General features: G+C 40.5%; 1 protein-coding gene across 2 annotated transcripts; it reads right to left on the minus strand.

The window, feature by feature from the left end:
* Window positions 1-4,372: 4,372 nt before the first annotated feature.
* LOC131529200 (core histone macro-H2A.1) lies at window positions 4,373-19,559 on the minus strand. Of its 2 annotated transcripts, none has more exons than XM_058758776.1 (9): window positions 19,391-19,559; window positions 18,482-18,658; window positions 18,285-18,391; window positions 15,975-16,163; window positions 15,397-15,504; window positions 10,226-10,316; window positions 8,217-8,306; window positions 7,755-7,929; window positions 4,373-4,838 (listed from the first exon to the last, which is right to left on the minus strand). In XM_058758776.1, the coding sequence occupies exons 2-9, from the start codon at window positions 18,651-18,653 to the stop codon at window positions 4,673-4,675; spliced, it is 1,098 nt and encodes a 365-aa protein (XP_058614759.1). In that variant the 5' UTR covers window positions 18,654-18,658; window positions 19,391-19,559; the 3' UTR covers window positions 4,373-4,672. The 2 variants fall into 2 exon arrangements, with proteins under 2 accessions (XP_058614759.1, XP_058614761.1); XM_058758778.1 differs by having other exon boundaries at window positions 15,981-16,163; window positions 19,391-19,556.

A 19,559-nucleotide genomic window follows, 5' to 3' on the forward strand; every position in this document is an offset into this window, starting at 1 on the left:
ATTATTTTTCTACCCCATTTTGTTTATTTTTTTTATTTATTATATTATTTTTGTTTAAAAATCGGTCCCACTTTATATTAGGTTGCCTTAACTACTAGGTACTTACATTTAAATTAATCATTTGATACAATGCACCTATTGTGTACATACATGTTTTACACTGTACTGATATTCTTAAAAATACCTATATGTAGTTACATCTGTAATTAATTTCTATAATTGCATTTATAATTACACTGTTGGCCTATCTCTTACACCTTAACCCACCCTTAAACCGACCCAGACCACCAAACCTGTCCCTAACCTTACCCGTATCCCACCTCAATAGCAGCAAAAGTGTTTTGCAATACAATATGAACACAATAAGTACATTGTACTTATTTTTGATGTAAGTACATAGTAGCTAAGGCCAAGTAATATAAAGTGTGACCAAAAAATCTTGCTATGTGTACTGCATTAGACTAACTGAGACTTGTTATAGCACTTGCACATCATTGCTCTTTTGTTGGTTTTGATTGCTTCTATTGTCCTCATTTGTAAGTCGCTTTGGATAAAAGCGTCTGATAAATGATTAAATGTAAACAGAGCGGTTTAGCTTGATTATAAGTGTGAACATAATGAAACACAGATAAAGAGACTGAAAAAGAACCACGCGATGAAGCAGATATATGACATCATCTGCTTAAATATGATTTCAAAATGATCAAGCCACTGAAATGCATGAGAGCTCTGAACAGAAAGAGGAGATAAATTCTACATTTTCTTAGAAAACACATCATTGATTTCAAAATATTGGTAGTATTACAATTCTGCACAACTCAGTAAAAAGTAATGATGATTGAAGTGTTGGCTGGTATTCCAGTGAATAAAAAAAGAGTTAAGAAATATAAAATGTTTTTGTTCTTCTGCTTTGCACCCTAAGCGAAGTGAAATAATCTAAAATGTGACTAAGTTCAGTGTTCAGTGTTCTACTAATTACTTCATGGGTCATAAACGGGACTATTTGCTAGCTGGTTTTTTTTTTTTTTTTAACGCTTGAACTGAACTGTTCAGCATAAACACATGCTGCCATTTGTTATGCTGAATTTACTCTCTGCATTATAAACAGTCTTTACTTCCTGATGGCACCGCGTCATTCTATACACCGTAGCCTGATGTTTATTTTATTTCATCGGCGATGATGAGTCTGATTTCCGGCACCAATAACAGCCCAGAGGAAGCCAAACGAAGCATTCCTGCAAAATTCATGAGCTCAGAGGCTCCTGCTGAAAACACACGGGTGGAGTCGCAGGAATGGATGAGCAGCTTGTTAGAGAGCTTTTGTCGCAGAAAATCCTGAACGGCCCCCAGGCAAATGTACATATAGCTCTTTTGTTTGTCTAGCTGTGTGTGTGTGTATGTGTCTGTGGGTGTGTCTGTGTCTGTGTGTGGTGAATGCTTGTATGTTTGACAGGAGTGACGGGATAATGATAAGAGGGTCTCGTCCCATGAGAGTGTGTTTGTGTGTGGGGTTGAGCTGGAGGTGCTGGGCTTTCTAATGAAGGATGCCTACAGTCACACTATTGCAGACAACACAATGCTGTAGACTCTCTGGATTAACACAGGTCATCCTGATCCAGCAAATCCCTCAGCAGATGGGCTCGTCCTGTGTGGCAAAGCTCAAGACCAAAGAGAAGCAGTGGCCACATACCTGAGTGTGATGGCAAAATCTACTTTCACAGACTCCACAGATGATTTTTAGCTTCACACGATGGCTTTATGTGAGGAACAGACTTAAATGAGCTGTTATACATTGCAAATCTTCCCCTCTGCTGCGGCTCTCAAATGTCTCTTGTGCTTTTACGTGTTCAAACTTGCCGTGTGAAGATGCATTGCTTCCTCTGTTCTCTTCCCGGCTGAACGCAGTCAATCACGCTGTGTTTAACCATTTGCAGATAGCAGGGAAAAGCTGACAGGCCAGGCTTTATCTGTGGAGGTGACCCTTTGATCTGGCCTGCAGATTAACCCTGGACTCACAGAGACTCCAGATTCACCTCCAGACCCTCACAGCCCAATAAAAGCACACGGGACCAGCCGTTTAATGCACAAACCAGGAGGATTGTGCAAGCTGTAGTCTCCTGCACCAGGGTAAGGTCCACCGCAGTGAAGCATCGCCATCACTGAATGATTCTGAGAGCTGAAAATGTGTGACCATGTTCCTTACTTTCAATACAAAATTCAGTTGCTGCATGTGTGAACTTGAGTTAAATTGTATTAGGGTTTAATGCAACTCTTGAGCAAAGTGGTAGGATTTCTGCAATGAACCCAGTGCTTGAAAAATCACTGAGCTTCTGGAGTTCTCATGCAGTACAGTATGATGTTTTTTAGAGAAATAAACCATACATGAAAAACTAAAAACTGTGTAAGTGGCAATTAATGGGGTCCAAACACTTTGGAAAAGGACGAACATGACATTGAAAACTGCAGAAAAGGAAGAACATGAACTTTGGATTTAATTTTCAATTTCCTTGATCAAACTTCTTTAAACTATAGCAGCCACAAGCTTTGAAAATGGATGAAATTTGGTGTGCCTCTTCAGATTGTCCTAGTGTCCAATTGTACCAAGTTTTGTGAGGTTTGGACACTGGATTCCCAACATACAGGGCAAAAAGTCATCATGGGCCACATCCAGAAAATATATACTCACTCAAACTTGCCAGACAAAGCAGATAATCAAAGTTTTTTGATAACTTTTTCCACGAATGTTACACAAATCTCATGCCAATCAGATGGACAGTCTAGTTAGAATATGAAAAAGAGCTTCCCAAAACATTAAAATGGCTTAAAAACACTAAAAAATTCAGTGAAAGGAGTTTAGATTCCAGCCCATAATATTCTTGAAATATAAGCATTGATGCATATTGATTATAGCACCACCTTGCTGCCAACTATCACAGTTTGGTTTGTAGGCCCACACAATCCTACATGTGTTGATATATATTGGAGGAGGTTCAGGATCTGAGCAGTATGGGATCTCGCAGGAGCCAAAAGCTCAAGTTCCCATCGGCTTTGTATAAGAGCAGCAGGATAAAATCTGCTGTAAGATTCAGACTCTCGGTCCAGAGGTGTGAGATGACTGCCTCCTGAGCTTCATTTGAACATAAAGAGACCTGAATGCAGCAAAGGCCTTACAGGGATCCTCATGTATTATTATTCAACCCCAGAATCCAGATGAGATATCATGTTAATACGGCCACCATCATACCTTCAGGACAAGCATACTCTCTATTTTATGTTTGTCTGTAATGAACTAGTCTGACGACTGAATAATGGTATGTTACGAAATGCATGGGGTGTTTTAAGCATGTGCTCAAAATGTAAAAATGTACATATTTTCACCAAAAGGAGGTTTATTGTTTTACTAAGAATGATTATTACTCTTTAACTTTCATGCACTAGTTCCTCCAAAGGTGTCTGACTTAGAGAGTTTTCCCACATGTCCAGCGTTTATACATCAAGCTGCTTTGTGGCTTTCATGAGTACAGCCTCAGATTAGAGCTTTAACACTACAAGTGCCCTATATAAGTAAATATAGTTTAAAGAAGTGAATTCGTGCCACATGAGGATTTTCCTTGTTTGCGTTTTCTCTCGCACTAAGTCACATCTGAGCGGCTGTGAGTATATTGCATGGACATTCTTCACGAGTGCAGGCGATCAACAAACAGATTCACTGCATCCACTCAAAATGACGGATATATTACACTCCTTTCATGTACACTAGCATGATCTTTGATGACTGGCTATTTACCCTCCCTGATCCCACTGATGTTTGTTTTAATTTCATGTAGTCCTCTGCCCCGCCGGGCTTACTTTCTACATGCAAAGAATAAAAAAATCATCTGCTGGAGCTCTGGGAAAGCGGCCCTTTTCCAACCCGTGCCTACAGATGCTTTGAATTTAGGGAGATTTTCCAGCAAGGAGACGAGGAGAGAGCTGCCCGTATTTCCTGTGGATTAGTCCTCAGATGGTGCCCTCCGAGGAGGTCTGCGCTGGGAAACTGACCCGCCGCTGACTGCCAATAACCCTGGGATAAGAGCTTGAGAAAGAGCTGAGAAACCCAGAGCTGCTGCTCTACAGCATCAACCCAACGAATTGCTGCCCGACACACAAGAACACTCTAGTATTCATCTCTAATAAGTCCGAAGCTATCATAATTCACATGGATAAACATCACAGGAGCTGAAAGAGGATGTATGAAATAAACTAACTAACTTATCCAAATGTTTCCTTCACAGTTCCTCTTTTGTCTGTATTGAATGTAAGATGACTTCACTTTAAATATAATACTGGACAAAGGGCTCCATCTGCTGACAGCAGTCACAAATTACACAAGTTATACACTTCATATAGATATATTTTGTTTTCAATTATTGTAGATACACTTTATGCATATTAACATCGTGATACACATTATACATTGAAACAACAGAACAAACAAGACAAAATTATGCAGTAGTCACAGTGCCAACACAAAACCCAACCCCTCTGTTAAAAATCAAATCAGATCAAATCAAAGAAGCCAAACTGTTGCAGTTATAATAGAGTACCAAAAATATGTTATCCCCCCAAACTTCATCATCACGCATAAAGTAATAATTTTTTCACCTCTGAAATCTACAGAGGACTTTCTACTTCAGTTGGCGTCGAGTTTGGCCATTTCTTGCACGTAGATCCCGATGCTCTCGCTGTCAAACAGCACAAAGTACACAGTCTTGATGGAGGACGACATCGTTGTCACGAAGTAGCTGGAGATGGCCTTCAGAATGAGCTGAGCGGCCGTCTGCTTCGGAAAACCGTTTCTATAGAGGAGAAACACAGCAAAGCATGCAGCGTCACAGTATTCAGGAACCGTTACACTTCAGCAACCACCTGATGGCAAATGGCAAAAATAATCAGCATTTAGCAATTAGTAATGACTTTGAATTACTTGATCTCAAATGGATGAGAAAACTACTAAGTATATCATTTTCAAACTAATCAGTCTGTACATTTTCCCATTTCCCCCTTACATTATTAATTACCTGAAAATTATCTTTTTCTGCACAGCATGCATTTTGCAACATCTATTATTAATATTGTTAGTTGAGGTTTAAATACAGCAGGTAAAATAAGTATTGAACACGTCACCATTTTTCTCAGTAAATATACTTCTAAAGGTGCTGTTGACTTGAAATTTTCACCAGATGTCCGTAACAACCCAAGCAATCCATACATACAAATATAACAAAACAAATAATTTCCGAAATGAACAAAATTAAGCTACGTGTAAAGAAATGGAATGACACAGGGAAAAAGTATTGAACGCATGACAAAAGGCAGGTGCAAAAAGGCATGGAAAGCCAAGACACCAGCTGAAGTCTATCAGTAATTAGAAAGCAATCCTGCCCCTCGTCAGTGGAGATGAATATTAGCTGCTTCAGTCCCAACACCTACAGAACCAGGATGATGAAGATGATCCCAAACACAGCCAAGCAAACTCTCGACGGCTTTCAGAGAAAGAAAATAAAGCTGCTAGAACGGCCAGACAATCACCTGACTTCAATCCAATAGAAAAATAAGAACTAAAGGTCAGAGTTCAGAGAAGAGACCCACAGAAATCACACCTGAGCAATGCATGCCACTAGTTTCTCCTTCAAGCTGTCATTACCAACAAAGGCTTTTGTACAATTAAATAAAAAAATAATAAAAATTAAATAAATTTCAGTAGTTCAATACTTTTTCCCGGTGTCATTCCATTTTATTACACGTAACTTCATTTCTGATCTTATCTTTTGTTTTGTTTTATTTGTATGCATGGATTGCTTGGGTTGTTACAGACATCTGGTGAAAGTTTCATGTCAACAGCACCTTTAGAAATATATTTACTGAGAAAAATGGTGATGTGTTACAATACTTATTTTACCCGCTGTATATCCCTTTTATTCTAAATTAACCTATTAACTACTAACTTATCCTAACTTATTTAACAAAACCAACCTAATGTTTAAATTCTTTAAGTTGCGATGATTTTTTTTCTTCTATATTATGATGTACATTTGAATGGAAAACAAAAAATGTAGTGCGGGACCTCATTCTATGCACCAGTTGTTGATTGGATGTTGAAGTGTGGGTGTGGCTCTTAAGTGTATGCAGATGAGTGTAAGCATGCAGGGGGCGGAGTTTAAGAGGACAAATGTGGTCAACAAAAGAAACATGCATTCATAAATTGTTCACAATAAGCTGTATTTAAAGGTGGGGTATGTACCAAAGTACTGAGTCGGGCCCAGTACCAAAACAAACTTGTATCCAATCAGCAGTAAGGGACGTGTCTACTCATGATGCAGAGGAGAGCGCGCTCATCAGTGCACATGACGGACATTAGCCGAGCCGAGCGACGACAGAAAGATAGAGATGGCGGATAAAAAACAAAAGAGGAAAACATCTGCAGATCAGCTTTCCAGCGCTGGAGAGAACTCGAGGAGCAGGAAGACCTGCGATCGGACGCCGAGGTTACTTTGTTTCTTCTCGATAGGTGAGTAACATTGGTTTTGCTTTGTTTCACAGAACTAATCGTTGCCTGGGTTGCGTACGTATCTGTGGGGCGGAGCTATCAAAATAGGGGCGTGTTTGTTTTGGTGATTTTAAATATCAACATCACTTCTCCCACCTTTAAATTACAGATTGAATTGAATTGAGTGAATTTCCATTTCCATTTAATGCTGACTTTAATATTAGGGGCCAGATTTACTAACAGTTTGTGCCGACGCAAACTGTCTTTTGATGTTAAAATAGTACTGTCAGGATTTACTAAAGATGTGCAGTGAAAAGGCGTAGACACAGTTATTTTTGCGCCTGACCTTATTGAATATGCATTTGTAGGAGTTTCCCTTTCAGATGCAAAATTTATGGGAGGAGAGTAATAAAATGAACGTAACACTTTATTTTGATAGTCCACTTTAGACATTCTACTAACAGTAAGTAACTTTGCAACTACATGTCAACTAGCAGTCATTAGAGTATTAGTAGACTGTCTGATTAATATCTTCTAACACTTTATTTTGATGGATCCACAACATACAACATACTGACTATGAGAAACTTTGCAAGTATGTGTAAACTTATTCTACTAACCCTAAACCTAACCTAACAGTCTAATCTGAGAGTTAGTAGACATGTAGCTGCAAATTAATGAGAATTAGTTGACATGTAGTTACTAAGTTACTTATGGTTAGTAGAATGTCTAAAGTGGACTATCGAAATAAAGTGTAACCAAAATGAATCACTAAATGCAATTTACAAACGTCATTAATCACTTTTCCCCATGTCGTTCCAAACCTGTAAAAGCTTCATTCGTCCTCGAACACAATTTAAGATATTTTGGATGAAAACCAGGAGGCTTGTGACCGTCCCATTGACTGCCAAGTAAATAACACCGTCAAGGCACAGAAAAGTATAAAAAAAACATAGTCAAAATAGTCCAGTACCCCTGGAGTATCTCTTTAAAGCAGACAGTCATTTGCGCTGCTCTCGGTAGATTGCGCTGGTCATTATGGAAATGATCTGCTGTGTCTGTGTTTTTTTAATGTGCGCATTGTCAGTAAATCACACGCAGAATGTTCCCCTCCCACCGGCGCTTTTATGGAATTGTGCTCTAACGCTAATTTGCCATTTAGTAAATCTGGCCCTAGGGCAGAAAATTACTTGAATTTCTGTATTTATTACGACTAAAGTTGTACCTGCCACTGCCGATGGAAGGGAAGGCCACAGATTTGAGCTTCTTCTCATCAGCAAGAGCCAGACAGTTCTTCACCGTCTTATCCAGCATCTCCTCACATTTATCTGAGCCCCAGCCTGGACTGTTACAGTGGATGATGAACTTGGCAGGAAGACCGTATCCTGAGGTCATGGCCGCTGAGGAACGACAACGATAATGAACTTATCAGGATAAATGACCTTATCAAACATACTGCAACTTATCCACAATTAACAACAACTCCTTAAGATCAACTCTCTTATCTGAATAAAAGAGTAAGCCGTGAGAATTCATTAAAAAGCGTGGCTGAAGAGCTTGAGACAGCATTTTAATAACAACCGTTATTATACTTTTTTTTTTTTTAACAGCAGCATCTATTCCCCGTTCACACCTGGAACTGCCTTACGCAGGTTGTGATCAGATGTAATAGTGGGTGTAAATGTACCTCCTGCCACCTCCAGAGGGCCGTTGCTCTTGCGTAGCTCCAGAACTGCCTCTGCAAACTCCTTTCCTCCGATCTTCTCCAAAGCACTGCCTGAGAGAGACACTGAGCTGTGATGCTGAACACGCGTGTCTAAAGCTGCCGTCACTCCAGCAAACCCTAACCCAGCGTGTCTGATTTATTATTGAATTGAGCAGTGAGCAGCTCATGATCTGCTGCTGTTTTCATCGATTCACTGATTCATCTCTGCATCTGTTCAAACGCAACACGTGCCACCCACGTCACCAGATTTGTAACAAAAATCACGTTGCCAACAAACTAAACGCTTTAAGGTCTCCCTGCATTTTTCCACCAAAATAAATGAATTTGTATTTTATATCATACATAGTATTGTATTATATAGTATTATAATAATACTAATATATTTCTTGTCTTGCTTAATATTGTTTAAAAAATTTTTTTTTTTTTTTAATTATTGTTTTTAGTGATAGCGAATGGGTCAAAAGCAGTAGGAATGTGGCCTATAACAAATAGAGAGAGAACCTTTTTGAGGTGGTTCTTTTACATTCAAAATACATACAAAATTTCTGTGCGTATACATCATAGTTTTTTTTCCAATACTGTGCAGCCATTCAACAAATTTCATCGTAATTTAGTCTTTTACAACAGTTTATGTTTGAGTGGAACTCGACTCGTATTTTAGTCAACTTTATATTGATTTGCTGCTAAAGTGTGTCTGTTTTTGATTGTAGTCTCCAGTCTTCAGCAGTGATTTGACAGACTTCTAACAAATGAGGACGATTTTTCATCCCCAGGCAGAACGAACAGACGGGTCTGAGTAATGACCATGCAAATGTACTGGCTGTTACACGTTAAGCTATATGTTGAGTCACGGCCATTCTGTAGGTACATTTGGACTTTGCAGATTTAATGTCACTTCTGACTCCATCTCCTATTGCGACACTCCGTCTGTTGTTTAGAGTCGAGTGACACCAGCTTTAGACACAAGAGCATCTTAATCACAAACACAGTATGCAGAATCACTGTCATGCTTTACAGAGACAGTTCACACAAAAATAGCAATTCTGTCATCATTTGCTCACCCTTATGTTCAGGGGTCACCAGACTTGTTCCTGGAGGGCCGGTGTCCTAAAGAGTTTAGCTCCAATTCTGCAGGACACCGGCCCTCCAGGACCGAGTGTGGTGACCCCTGCTCATGTTGCTCCAAACCCGTAAGGTTTTTCTCTTCCGTGGAACACAAACGTTTTGCAGTTTTCCATACACAAGTACCTATTACACACTCCAAATATGACTCATCTGCTATATTCCAGGGCTTCTGAAGTGTTATGATGGTTTGTCTGCGAGGTGTCTTGAGGTGCTTTATTTCAATGAATGTGTTTCAAGAAAAGAGCATTCTCCTTTTGTATTCCACATTAGAAAAGTCATACGGGTTTGCAATGACATGATCATGAATAAATGAAGACAGAACTGGTATTTAAAAAAGAAACAAATGAACATGCTTCTTCTGATTCCTTATGTGTCTTCAAAAGTTGTACTTACACTTTACTTTCTAATGATTAATATTAAAAAGTTGGGTTATAAACAAAAATGGGCTCAGGAATCAGTGAAGGCACATAGGTTTGGGAAAAGTAGTATGAAAAATGAGAATTCAACATTTAGAAAAAAAAAAACCAAGATGACAGAACTCGTAGTATTAAAACTAAATAATTGCGACAGAAATCCAAATAGAAAGTAAAGCATTACCCAAATGACCCAAACAACAGCCATGAAACTTAAGAGCTAATCTTCATTTGTTTTCTAGTTAACAGATGAATAACAGTTTTAAATCTATAAAATCAGACCAAATCTAAGCATGAATACAACTGCGTTATTTAGACATGTTGCATACCTTGTTATTTTCAATGAGCAAATATTATAAGATGGCATTATCATTATTAATTTTGAGTCAAAGTGTCAGAGCTGTGGTGTTTTCGGCAGAACTGCTCCTTTACCTACTTCACCACCCATGTAGAAGGTGGAGTTGGTCGGGTGAACAACCGCTTCACTTTCGATGGTGGCAATGTCAGCTTGCACAACTTGCAGCTACAACAACAGGCAAACAAATACAGTGAGAGACAAAAGCTGTGGAGGATGAGGTGAAACCATGACGACTAGACAAAGACCGGTCTGACTGGAAAAGACAAAAGTAAAAAGGAGAAACACAAACACACACATAAGACTGCTGAATCCATTCATGAGATGACTAAAAACCTGCTGGGTAAACCTCATCAACTTGTCCTGGTCACATTTTACCACCAAATCAGAAGGAGGTGATATGAAATACATACAGTAGTCAACATTTGAAGTGGATCAAAAAAAGTTCATCAAAGCTGAATGAGGAGCAATCAGACCAACCTCAAAAATGAGTAATTAATGACATTTTAAAGTGATTTTACTCAAACTGGCTGAAAAATCATAAATCCAATCATTAGTAATATGATTTAAAGGTTTGTCGATTTTGACCTATAGGTGGCACTGTTACTAAATCGATGTGTTGTGGTATTGGTGTTTTCGCCATGATCCAAGGAATCTATCAAGTCAAGTCTCACGCCAATAGGCAAAATTAATCAAAAGTTATTAGCATTTTTTTTATTTCATTATCATTTTTGAACAATAGGTGGTGCTGCTACAAAACTTTGTCAGGGTATGGTGCTGAAAACACATACACATGTAGTTTTGTAACGATACGCCAATGAATTTGTAAAATCTTGCATTTTGTGAACAAATTCTAGATGGCCGACACCAAAAACGGTAGACATGGGAAAATTGGGTACCATTCTGCCTCTCCGAATGTCTTGTGACCAGTCTTGTGATTTTGGGCCAAACTGTTAAGAAGTTATTTGCAAAAATAGCCATTTTTCACATCTTCTGACCACTAGGTGGCGCTGTGCCAGAACCTGTGCAGGTACTCTCAGGTCATGGTTATTATAACACCCACCAAGTTTGGTTTGAATACGCTAAAGCATTTCAGAGATGTGGCCTTATGTCCAGATTGGAGAGCTCTGACAAATTTGTTCACGCTTATTCAGAAACAGTTTGACTTGGATCAACTTGATTTCCATGTTTTTTAATTGACATGGTCTGAAGATTATATGGTTAGATTTTCATGAGAATTGGACGAACGGTCTAGGAAGAGTTCGTAAAAAGACAAATACTAAATTGTGGGAAATGACGGCATTGGGTTTTAGGGTTTGACCAATAGACAGCTTTTGTTTCTAGCCCTAATGGTTCAAAAGTTATTAGAGACTGTCCTTTATCTGTGTGCCAAATTTTATAATTATTTACCATATGGTTCTATTGGTGGCCATAGACTCAAGAGCAGAAGAAGAAGAAGACGACGATGACGACATACAATAAGTACATACGCACCTTCGGTCCTAGGCCCCTAATTACAAAACCATGGCAGTAATGAGAATGAGATTTATTTCATTACAGTTTTGGGGTGGATTCTGCTAGATAATTGGATTATTATTGTTTTCTTTTGATTTCGGGGTGAAATTTGACCTGGACGTGTGAGTTTAGCCCATCTACCAGTTAAAGACCCTGGAAATAAGACTGAATATGGACAAAACTAACCGTGTTGGCTTTAACCAGAGTTCTGCTCCCATGGATTTCCAGGCAGCCAAAAACTGCCATATTAGACCCAGATGTGAACTGCTGGATCCATAAAAGGATATCTACAGCATCTGAATGAACATGAGTCTCCATGGCAGCTATAAGCGCTCACCTAAATCATCTTTAAGGGCAAAGTCAGCATTGGTGGGGTTGATAACCCCTTCCACGTCAAAGGTAGCCAGGTTAGTGATCTGACTTTGAATGAGATTGAGCTGTGGAGAGATCATGCAGCAGGATGGAGAGAGATCAGGACAACGTAAAGCAAAGCAGGCCGCACACTACAAACAAAACTCTAAATGTCTTACAGCAGTTTCCATTAAAGCTACACAGAATAATGTTTGCTAGTCAGCGTGACAGTGGGCTTCTTTATGACAAACAGACAGTAGAAACACTCTGTATTTGCCTTACTGTATGCGTCAGTCAATGGTCAGTGAATGCGTTGCACTTAACCATAAGAGGTCAAACTAAGCATCGCATTAGCTGTTTTGTTTTGGTTCATTTCTGATGAAAATACAACTTCCAACAGATCTCTATTAAGCTACTTTTTTAAACATTTTACAAAAGAGCTTAAGGCTTTAATAGCTTTGATCAGAAACACTAGAATATAGAAATAACTTTTACTGTTCCATCAGATCACATTGCAAAAAAGCGATGCTCTTTCTCAGTATTTTGTCTTGTTTTCCAGTGCACGTCTAAAGATTCTTAAATCAAGATACAGATGCAAAATGACATGAGATAAGAAGTCTTGTTTTCTTGAGAAACTGATCAAAATGACTTGAGTTTATGTTTAAAACAAGAACAAATATCTGCCAATGGGCCCAGAAAAATCAACTAAAAAACAAGTTTCCTATTGAACGGTCTCTCCCATTGCATTGAACGCTTATGGGGTTAAACTCCTGTTTACTCTGATACTGAAGTCTGATTTGTTCACATTTGTGTAGCTGCACAAACAAATGGTGCTTCAGTCTGCCAAATGGGTGGAGCCAACTGCTATATAAGTCGGCTCTGAGCGCCATTCATCAGAATTTTCTCCTTCAGCGCGAAGATCATCTCCTCGATGGACTCTGATGCAAGAAGTTCAAAGCCTGCTGCTTGCTACAGAAGAGCAACGAGCGCTTTGGTCTGTGGACTGGAGGAGAATTCTGTCACTGATGACTCTATATTCACTGACAGCTTCAGATTTAGAGGATTGGGCCTGTTCCGGAGAAGATCCTGGCACCCTTCTCCCCAATGAATTAACACAGGCCAGCACAGAGAGCAAACTAATTTGCATCCTCACTAAGGCTCAATCTTGGCTTAGAATGGTCAGCTCTGGAAGAGCCTGCCCACAGCTGCTTAGACAAATGATACCCGCTGAGCATTCGTCAAAACAACCTCCCACCAGAGACTGCTGCTGTTTTTTCCTGGAAGTTCACGATGAACTAACCAAGGTGTGGCGCTCGTCCACTCTTCTAATTCTGCCACCCTCACCTCTGTTGATGGCACTGAAGAAAAGGGGATATGGCAAGCTGAAGGAGGATGAGTTGGATGCCATGAATTGGAAATTATGTTATTAAGGAGCTGCGCACAGCAACTGACCTGGCTCTGCGTGCTACTAAGCCTACTGCGCATGCAATCGGCAGGGCCTTGGCCAGCTTGGTGGTGCATGGATTTGAAGGAGATCAAGGATGCCTTCCTCAAATCCCGTCTCCCCTATGGGGTTATGCGGCCTCGCCATAGACGTATTTGCAAAGCACTTCACTGCAGCACAGAAGTCGGCGCAGGTCATGCGCTACTTCCCGCCTAACCGCTCTGCAGCTTCTTCAGGTAGGCTTCCCAGCAGCCTGAGCAAATTACTGCTGTAATAGCAAACCCACATTCTCAAAGAGCAATTCCATGAATGTCAATTCCCTGCTTCCATGCAGCAACCTGCCACTCGGAAATCTCAGACCACTTGCTGCCTGGCTTTAGTCACAAAGCAGAGACCATCTTGCTGGGCAGCTGGTGCTATAGCCCTGGCTTACACCTCAGTGCGCTCACAGTGCCTTATTGGAGTGAGAGCCCACTCTACCAGAGGAATGGCCTCCTCCTGGGCTTGGTCCAGTGGAGTTCAATTGGTAATATCTGTGCGGCACCTGGCTGGTCTTCGCAGACCGGTTTCGTTCTGCACTTGCTTATTGCACAGCGCTATTGGATGCGTTCCCATAAGCATTCAACGCAACAGGTTGAACGGTCACTAGCGTGATCTCAGTTCCCTGAGATAAGGGAATGAGCATTGCGTAAGCTGCTGTACTATAAGGCTGTATGCAAGTCGATGACTATCGCTATCAGTCAAAGAAAGTTAACGAATGGCACTCAGTGCCGACTTATATAGCAATCAGCTCCACCTGTTTTGGTGGGCTGAAGTGTCATTTGTTTGTGCAGCTACACGGACGTGAACAAATCAGGCATCAGTATGAGAGTAAACAGGAGTTTACCCCTATAAGCGTTCAACACAATGCTCGTTTCCTTATCTCATGGAACGAGGTTACGTTAGTAACCGGAGCATTTTCGTTCCCCGTTGACCGTTATTTGTTCTTGTTTTAAGCATAAACTCACTTCATTTTGTTCAAATTCTCAGAAAACAAGAATTTATATCTTCAAGTTTCATCCCAAGTAAATGTCGACTCAACCAGAGGTCCCTGTCTCAGATATTTAAGTTAAGTCGTGACGTATTGTCAAGTATGGTGACCCATACTTGAAATTGGTGCTCTGCATTTAACCCATCCAGCAGTGAGTAGTGAACAAATGCACACACACACACACACACACACAGTAAACACACACCTGGAGCAGTGGGCAGCCTTGCTCCAGCGCCCAGGGAGCAATTAGGGGTTCGGTGCCTTGCTCAAGGGCACCTTAGTCATGGTATTGAAGGTGGAGAGAGTGCTGTTCATTCACAATCCCCACCTTCAATCCCTGCCGGCTCGAGAATCGAACCAGCAACCTTCAGGTTACAAGCCCGACTCCCTAACCATTAGGCCACGACTACCCCTTTTTTTTTTATTTTGTTCTTTTTTTTCTGGTGAGAGAAATACAAATATTATCATTCATCATTCGATAATCACTCAGGTTCCTTTCAAACCTGTATGACCTTTTTCGTGGAAAACAAAAGAAGGTATTTTGAAAGATGTTTTGAAAGATTTTCTTTGTGCTCCAAAAGACAAAGAAAATCAGTGGCTGTCCTGTGATCAGTGAGCGCAATTCAATCCTCATTTAGCATTTTATATTGATTACGGACCAAAACAAATGACTCACAAGTCATATTTCAAGATCGATGCATATGAATCAGCAGGATTTGTAATCGATGCATCAAGATAACAAGTGCATCGTTACACCCCTAATAGCTACAGATGTTTCATAAAACAGCAAGATGGTTTTGGACTTTAGCAGCTAGTCTCAGCAGAAGAGAGGCTAGACAGAAGCAAATTATTTTAAAAAAAAAAGCGGTTACTGTAGTAAGAGTGTAATCTAATGTAAGCAGCTTTACCTTCTGGCCGAGGAATAAGCTTTTGGAGGAGAGGACAGTGAAGCCATCGGCCGGGCCGCCCGCTGTAGTGCTGCTGTCTGTACCCGATTTAGCCATCACAGCCCGTCTCTGTCACACCAACAACACAGTAGAGCAAACTTCAGCTTATACTGCACTGCCTTAATGCATATGGATATGAGAGCACAGAACGCTAATAAACTGCTTCACTATGCTGAATATTAGGAGCTTAAAAACTACTTTTGCAACAGACACTGCTTATGTGTTAGGGTAAGTATGACATGTGAGAGTTAATATAACGTGTTAGGGTTAGTTTAAGGTGTTAGTGACGTGTTAAAGTTAGTTTGACATGTTAGAGTTAGTAAGATGTGTTGGAGTTAAGACGTATTAGCGTTAGTATAACGTTAGGGTTAGTATGACGTGTTAGGGTTAGCATAGTGTGTTAGTGTTAGTATGACGTGTTAGGGTTAGTATGACGTGTTAGGGTTAGTATGACGTGTTAGGGTTCGTATGACGTGTTAGCGTTAGCATAGTGTGTTAGAGTTAGTATAACGTGTTAGGGTTAAATGTTTAATGAATACCTTTACCCTTAAGGAATTTTTGGTGCCCAGTTTCTTGACAGCTGCTTTGTTGGCGGTCTTGGACTTCTTTGTTGGTGGAGGAGTGATGACGGCTTCAAGCTTTGCTTTGGATCCTCTCTTCTTAGAGAGCAGCTCTGGGTGGATGTTGGGTAAAACTCCTCCAGCAGCGATGGTGACACCCCTGAGCAACTGCACCAGCGTTACACAGAGACAGGAAGAAATCTTTGCACCATAAAACATATCTGATCAAAATAAATATGATTTCATCATCTTTCATTCCAGACGCACTGATCATGAGGCACTGAATGAGTTTGTGAGTTTCAGGAGCTTTTCTCCATATTCTCCATGTGGAGAACGTCAGAGCCAGTCTGCAGGTTTTGGTCGGATTGAGTTGACAGGTTTCAGAGAAAATCATGTAGTGTATGATGGACACTGACTCTGATTTGTATTTTTATTTTTCAGCATTCACTGTGATTCTGAACTGCGAGTCTGTGGTTTTCAAACATGATTTTAGACATTTTTATCTATCGTGCTTATTCTAGCAATGAAACGCATGTGAGTTTGTTGTTAAAGTCTGATAGTGTGTAATCCTCAGTCGTTTAGTGTATGATGTCCGGTTTTTCCTCTGTAATTATCGACAAATATGGCAGGTGTACGATGCCTACCATTTTAAAATCTTTTCAGATTTTAGAAGTTGTGTAGTGCACTCCAGCCTTTAACTGACCAATTTCCAATATTATTACAACCCGAATTCCGGAAATGTTGGGACGTTTTTAAAATTTGAATAAAATGAAAACTAAAAGACTTTCAAATCACATGAGCCAATATTTTATGCACAATAGAACATAGAGAACATAAATGTTTAAAAGGAGAAATTTTACACTTTTATCCACTAAATGAGCTCATTTAAAATTTGTTGCCTGCTACAGGTCTCAAAAAAGTTGGCACAGGGGCAACAAAAGGCTGAAAAAGCAAGAAATTTTGAAAAGATTCAGCTGGGAGAACATCTAGCAACTAATTAAGTTAATTGACATCAGGTCTGTAACATGATTAGCTATAAAAGGGATGTCTTAGAGAGGCAGAGTCTCTCAGAAGTAAAGATGGGCAGAAGCTCTCCAGTCTGTGAAAGAGTGCGTAAAAAGATTGTGGAATACTTTAAAAACAATGTTCCACAACATCAAATTGCAAATCTCATCATCTACAGTAGGTAACATCATCAAAAGATTCAGAGAAACTGGAGAAATCTCTGTGCGTAAGGGACAAGGCCGAAGATCTTTGTTGGATGCTCGTGGTCTTCGGGCCCTCAGACGACACTGCATCACTCATCTGCATGATTCTGTCATTGACATTACTAAATGGGCCCAGGAATACTTCCAGAAACCACTGTCGGTAAACACAATCCGCCGTGCCATCTGCAGATGCCAACTAAAGCTCTATCATGCAAAAAGGAAGCCATATGTGAACATGGTCCAGAAGCGCCATCGTCTCCTTTGAGTCCAAATTTGACAGTCTTGTTGGAAATCACGGATGCCGTGTCCACCGCGCTAAAGAGGAGGGAGACTTTCCAGTGTGTTATCAGCGTTCAGTTCAAAAGCCAGCATCTCTGATGGTATGGGGGTGCATAAGTGCATATGTTATGTGCAGCTTGCATGTTTTGGAAGGCACTATGAGTGCTGAAAGATATATAAAGGTTTTAGAGCAACATATGCTCCCCTCCAGATGATGTGTATTTCAGGGAAGGCCTTGTGTATTTCAGCAGGACAATGCATAACCACATACTGCAGCTATTACAGCAGCATGGCTTCGTAGTAGAAGACTCCGGGTGCTGAATTGGCCTGCCTCCAGATCTTTCACCTATAGTGAACATTTGGCGCATCATTAAACGAAAAATATGTCAAAGACGACCACGAACTCTTCAGCAGCTGGAAACCTATATCAGGTAAGAATGGGACCAAAACTCCAGAAACTCACAACCTTGATGCCCATAGGTCTTCAAACTGTTTTGAAAAGAAGAAGAGATGCTACACCATGGTAAACATGTCCCCGTCCCAACTATTTTGAGACCTGTAGCAGGCATCAAATTGTAAAATTTCTCAGTTTAAACATTTATGTTATCTATGTTCTATTGTGAATAAAATATTGGCTCATGTGATTTGGTAGTCTTTCAGTTTTCATTTTATTCAAATTTATAAAACGTCTCAACATTTCCTGAGTTCGGGTCGTACAATATTACAACAAAAACACTCCATTTTTAAGCCTGTGATTTTTGCATATGCATGGTTTGAGAATATTTTATCCTGGACTTGTTACCTGATGAAGTTCCTCATCATTGGCGATGGCTAGTAAAATGTGTCTGGGTGTGACGCGGCCCTTCTTATTGTCTCTGGCTGCATTGCCTGCCAGCTCCAGGATTTCAGCTGAAAGCACCATGCATATGAAGAGCCTCATGAGGACAGAAAGGCTTCTGATGCAGTGCATCGATATAGATGGTTACAGATGCATCGTACCTGTCAGGTACTCCAGTACTGCAGCCATGTAGACTGGAGCTCCAACACCAATCCTGTATTTGGGAAGCCCTCTTTTAATATAGCGCAGCATCCGTCCCACAGGGAAAATCACGCCAGCCTTCGCAGACCTGGACGTCTTGGAGATCTTCTTCTTCCCACCTCGACTGGACATGATGCCTGAGGAACAAAACATGATGAAGTTTCCCTGTCCTGTCCATGCATTTCTTCATTCTGCATTATAACAAAGCATGCTGGCACAAAGAATAAGTAATATTAATTCAAGAATCAAACTAGTTATTTTTGTGCAAATAAAAAGTTTACGTGCTAATCTAATTATGATCAATTAATTTGCCAAGAATGTGATATTCTGTGAATGATGCATATGCTTTATATGTCATCAGTCAGTCTATATCAGAGACTTCAGTAGATGTTGAGCAGCAGCCGAATTAGTTCAAACACATCCACTTTCTTCCAAATGACGGGACTGATGAGTGAACGAGATCATCAGCGCACAAATATGATTCCGTCATATTTTATTCTGACATGAACGCATCTGAACAGTTTGTGCATTTGACAAGTTTGTTGGCAGCGACAATAAAATGTAGCATTGCAACATCAACACTAATAAAAACAAAACTGACGACGCTCTAAATGAACAAGCTGCTGTTGAGTATTCATTCATTCGTGTTCATGTGATGAAATCAGAAACGGCATCAGTGTGACTGTGATTCAGTGAGCGCAGAGCGATGTTTCCGCGTGTTTTATTCATTATATTTCTCAGATGCGATGACAGCGGGAACTTCCTGATGAAGCGAAAGTGAGAGTCGCGGCCCGCAGACGCGCAGGAACCGCGCAGGAATCACCGAGACGCGTGGAAAGCGAGCGCGCGGACGACGACGGGCGGCTTACAGTAGAGAGCTCGGCGTGGCGTCGCGTCGCGTCGCGTTCGGTCCAGCACTACTCAAGCCTGACAAGCCCAAGCAACGTCCCAGACACCCACAATCCACAGCGCGACCGAGAACCAGAGACTCATCTGTCAGCAGAGGCCGCTGTGCTCTGTCCGCTAGAGGTCCACTTT

This window comes from Onychostoma macrolepis, chromosome 21 (genome assembly GCF_012432095.1).
Source record: "Onychostoma macrolepis isolate SWU-2019 chromosome 21, ASM1243209v1, whole genome shotgun sequence".
Taxonomy (NCBI): Eukaryota; Metazoa; Chordata; class Actinopteri; order Cypriniformes; family Cyprinidae; genus Onychostoma; species Onychostoma macrolepis.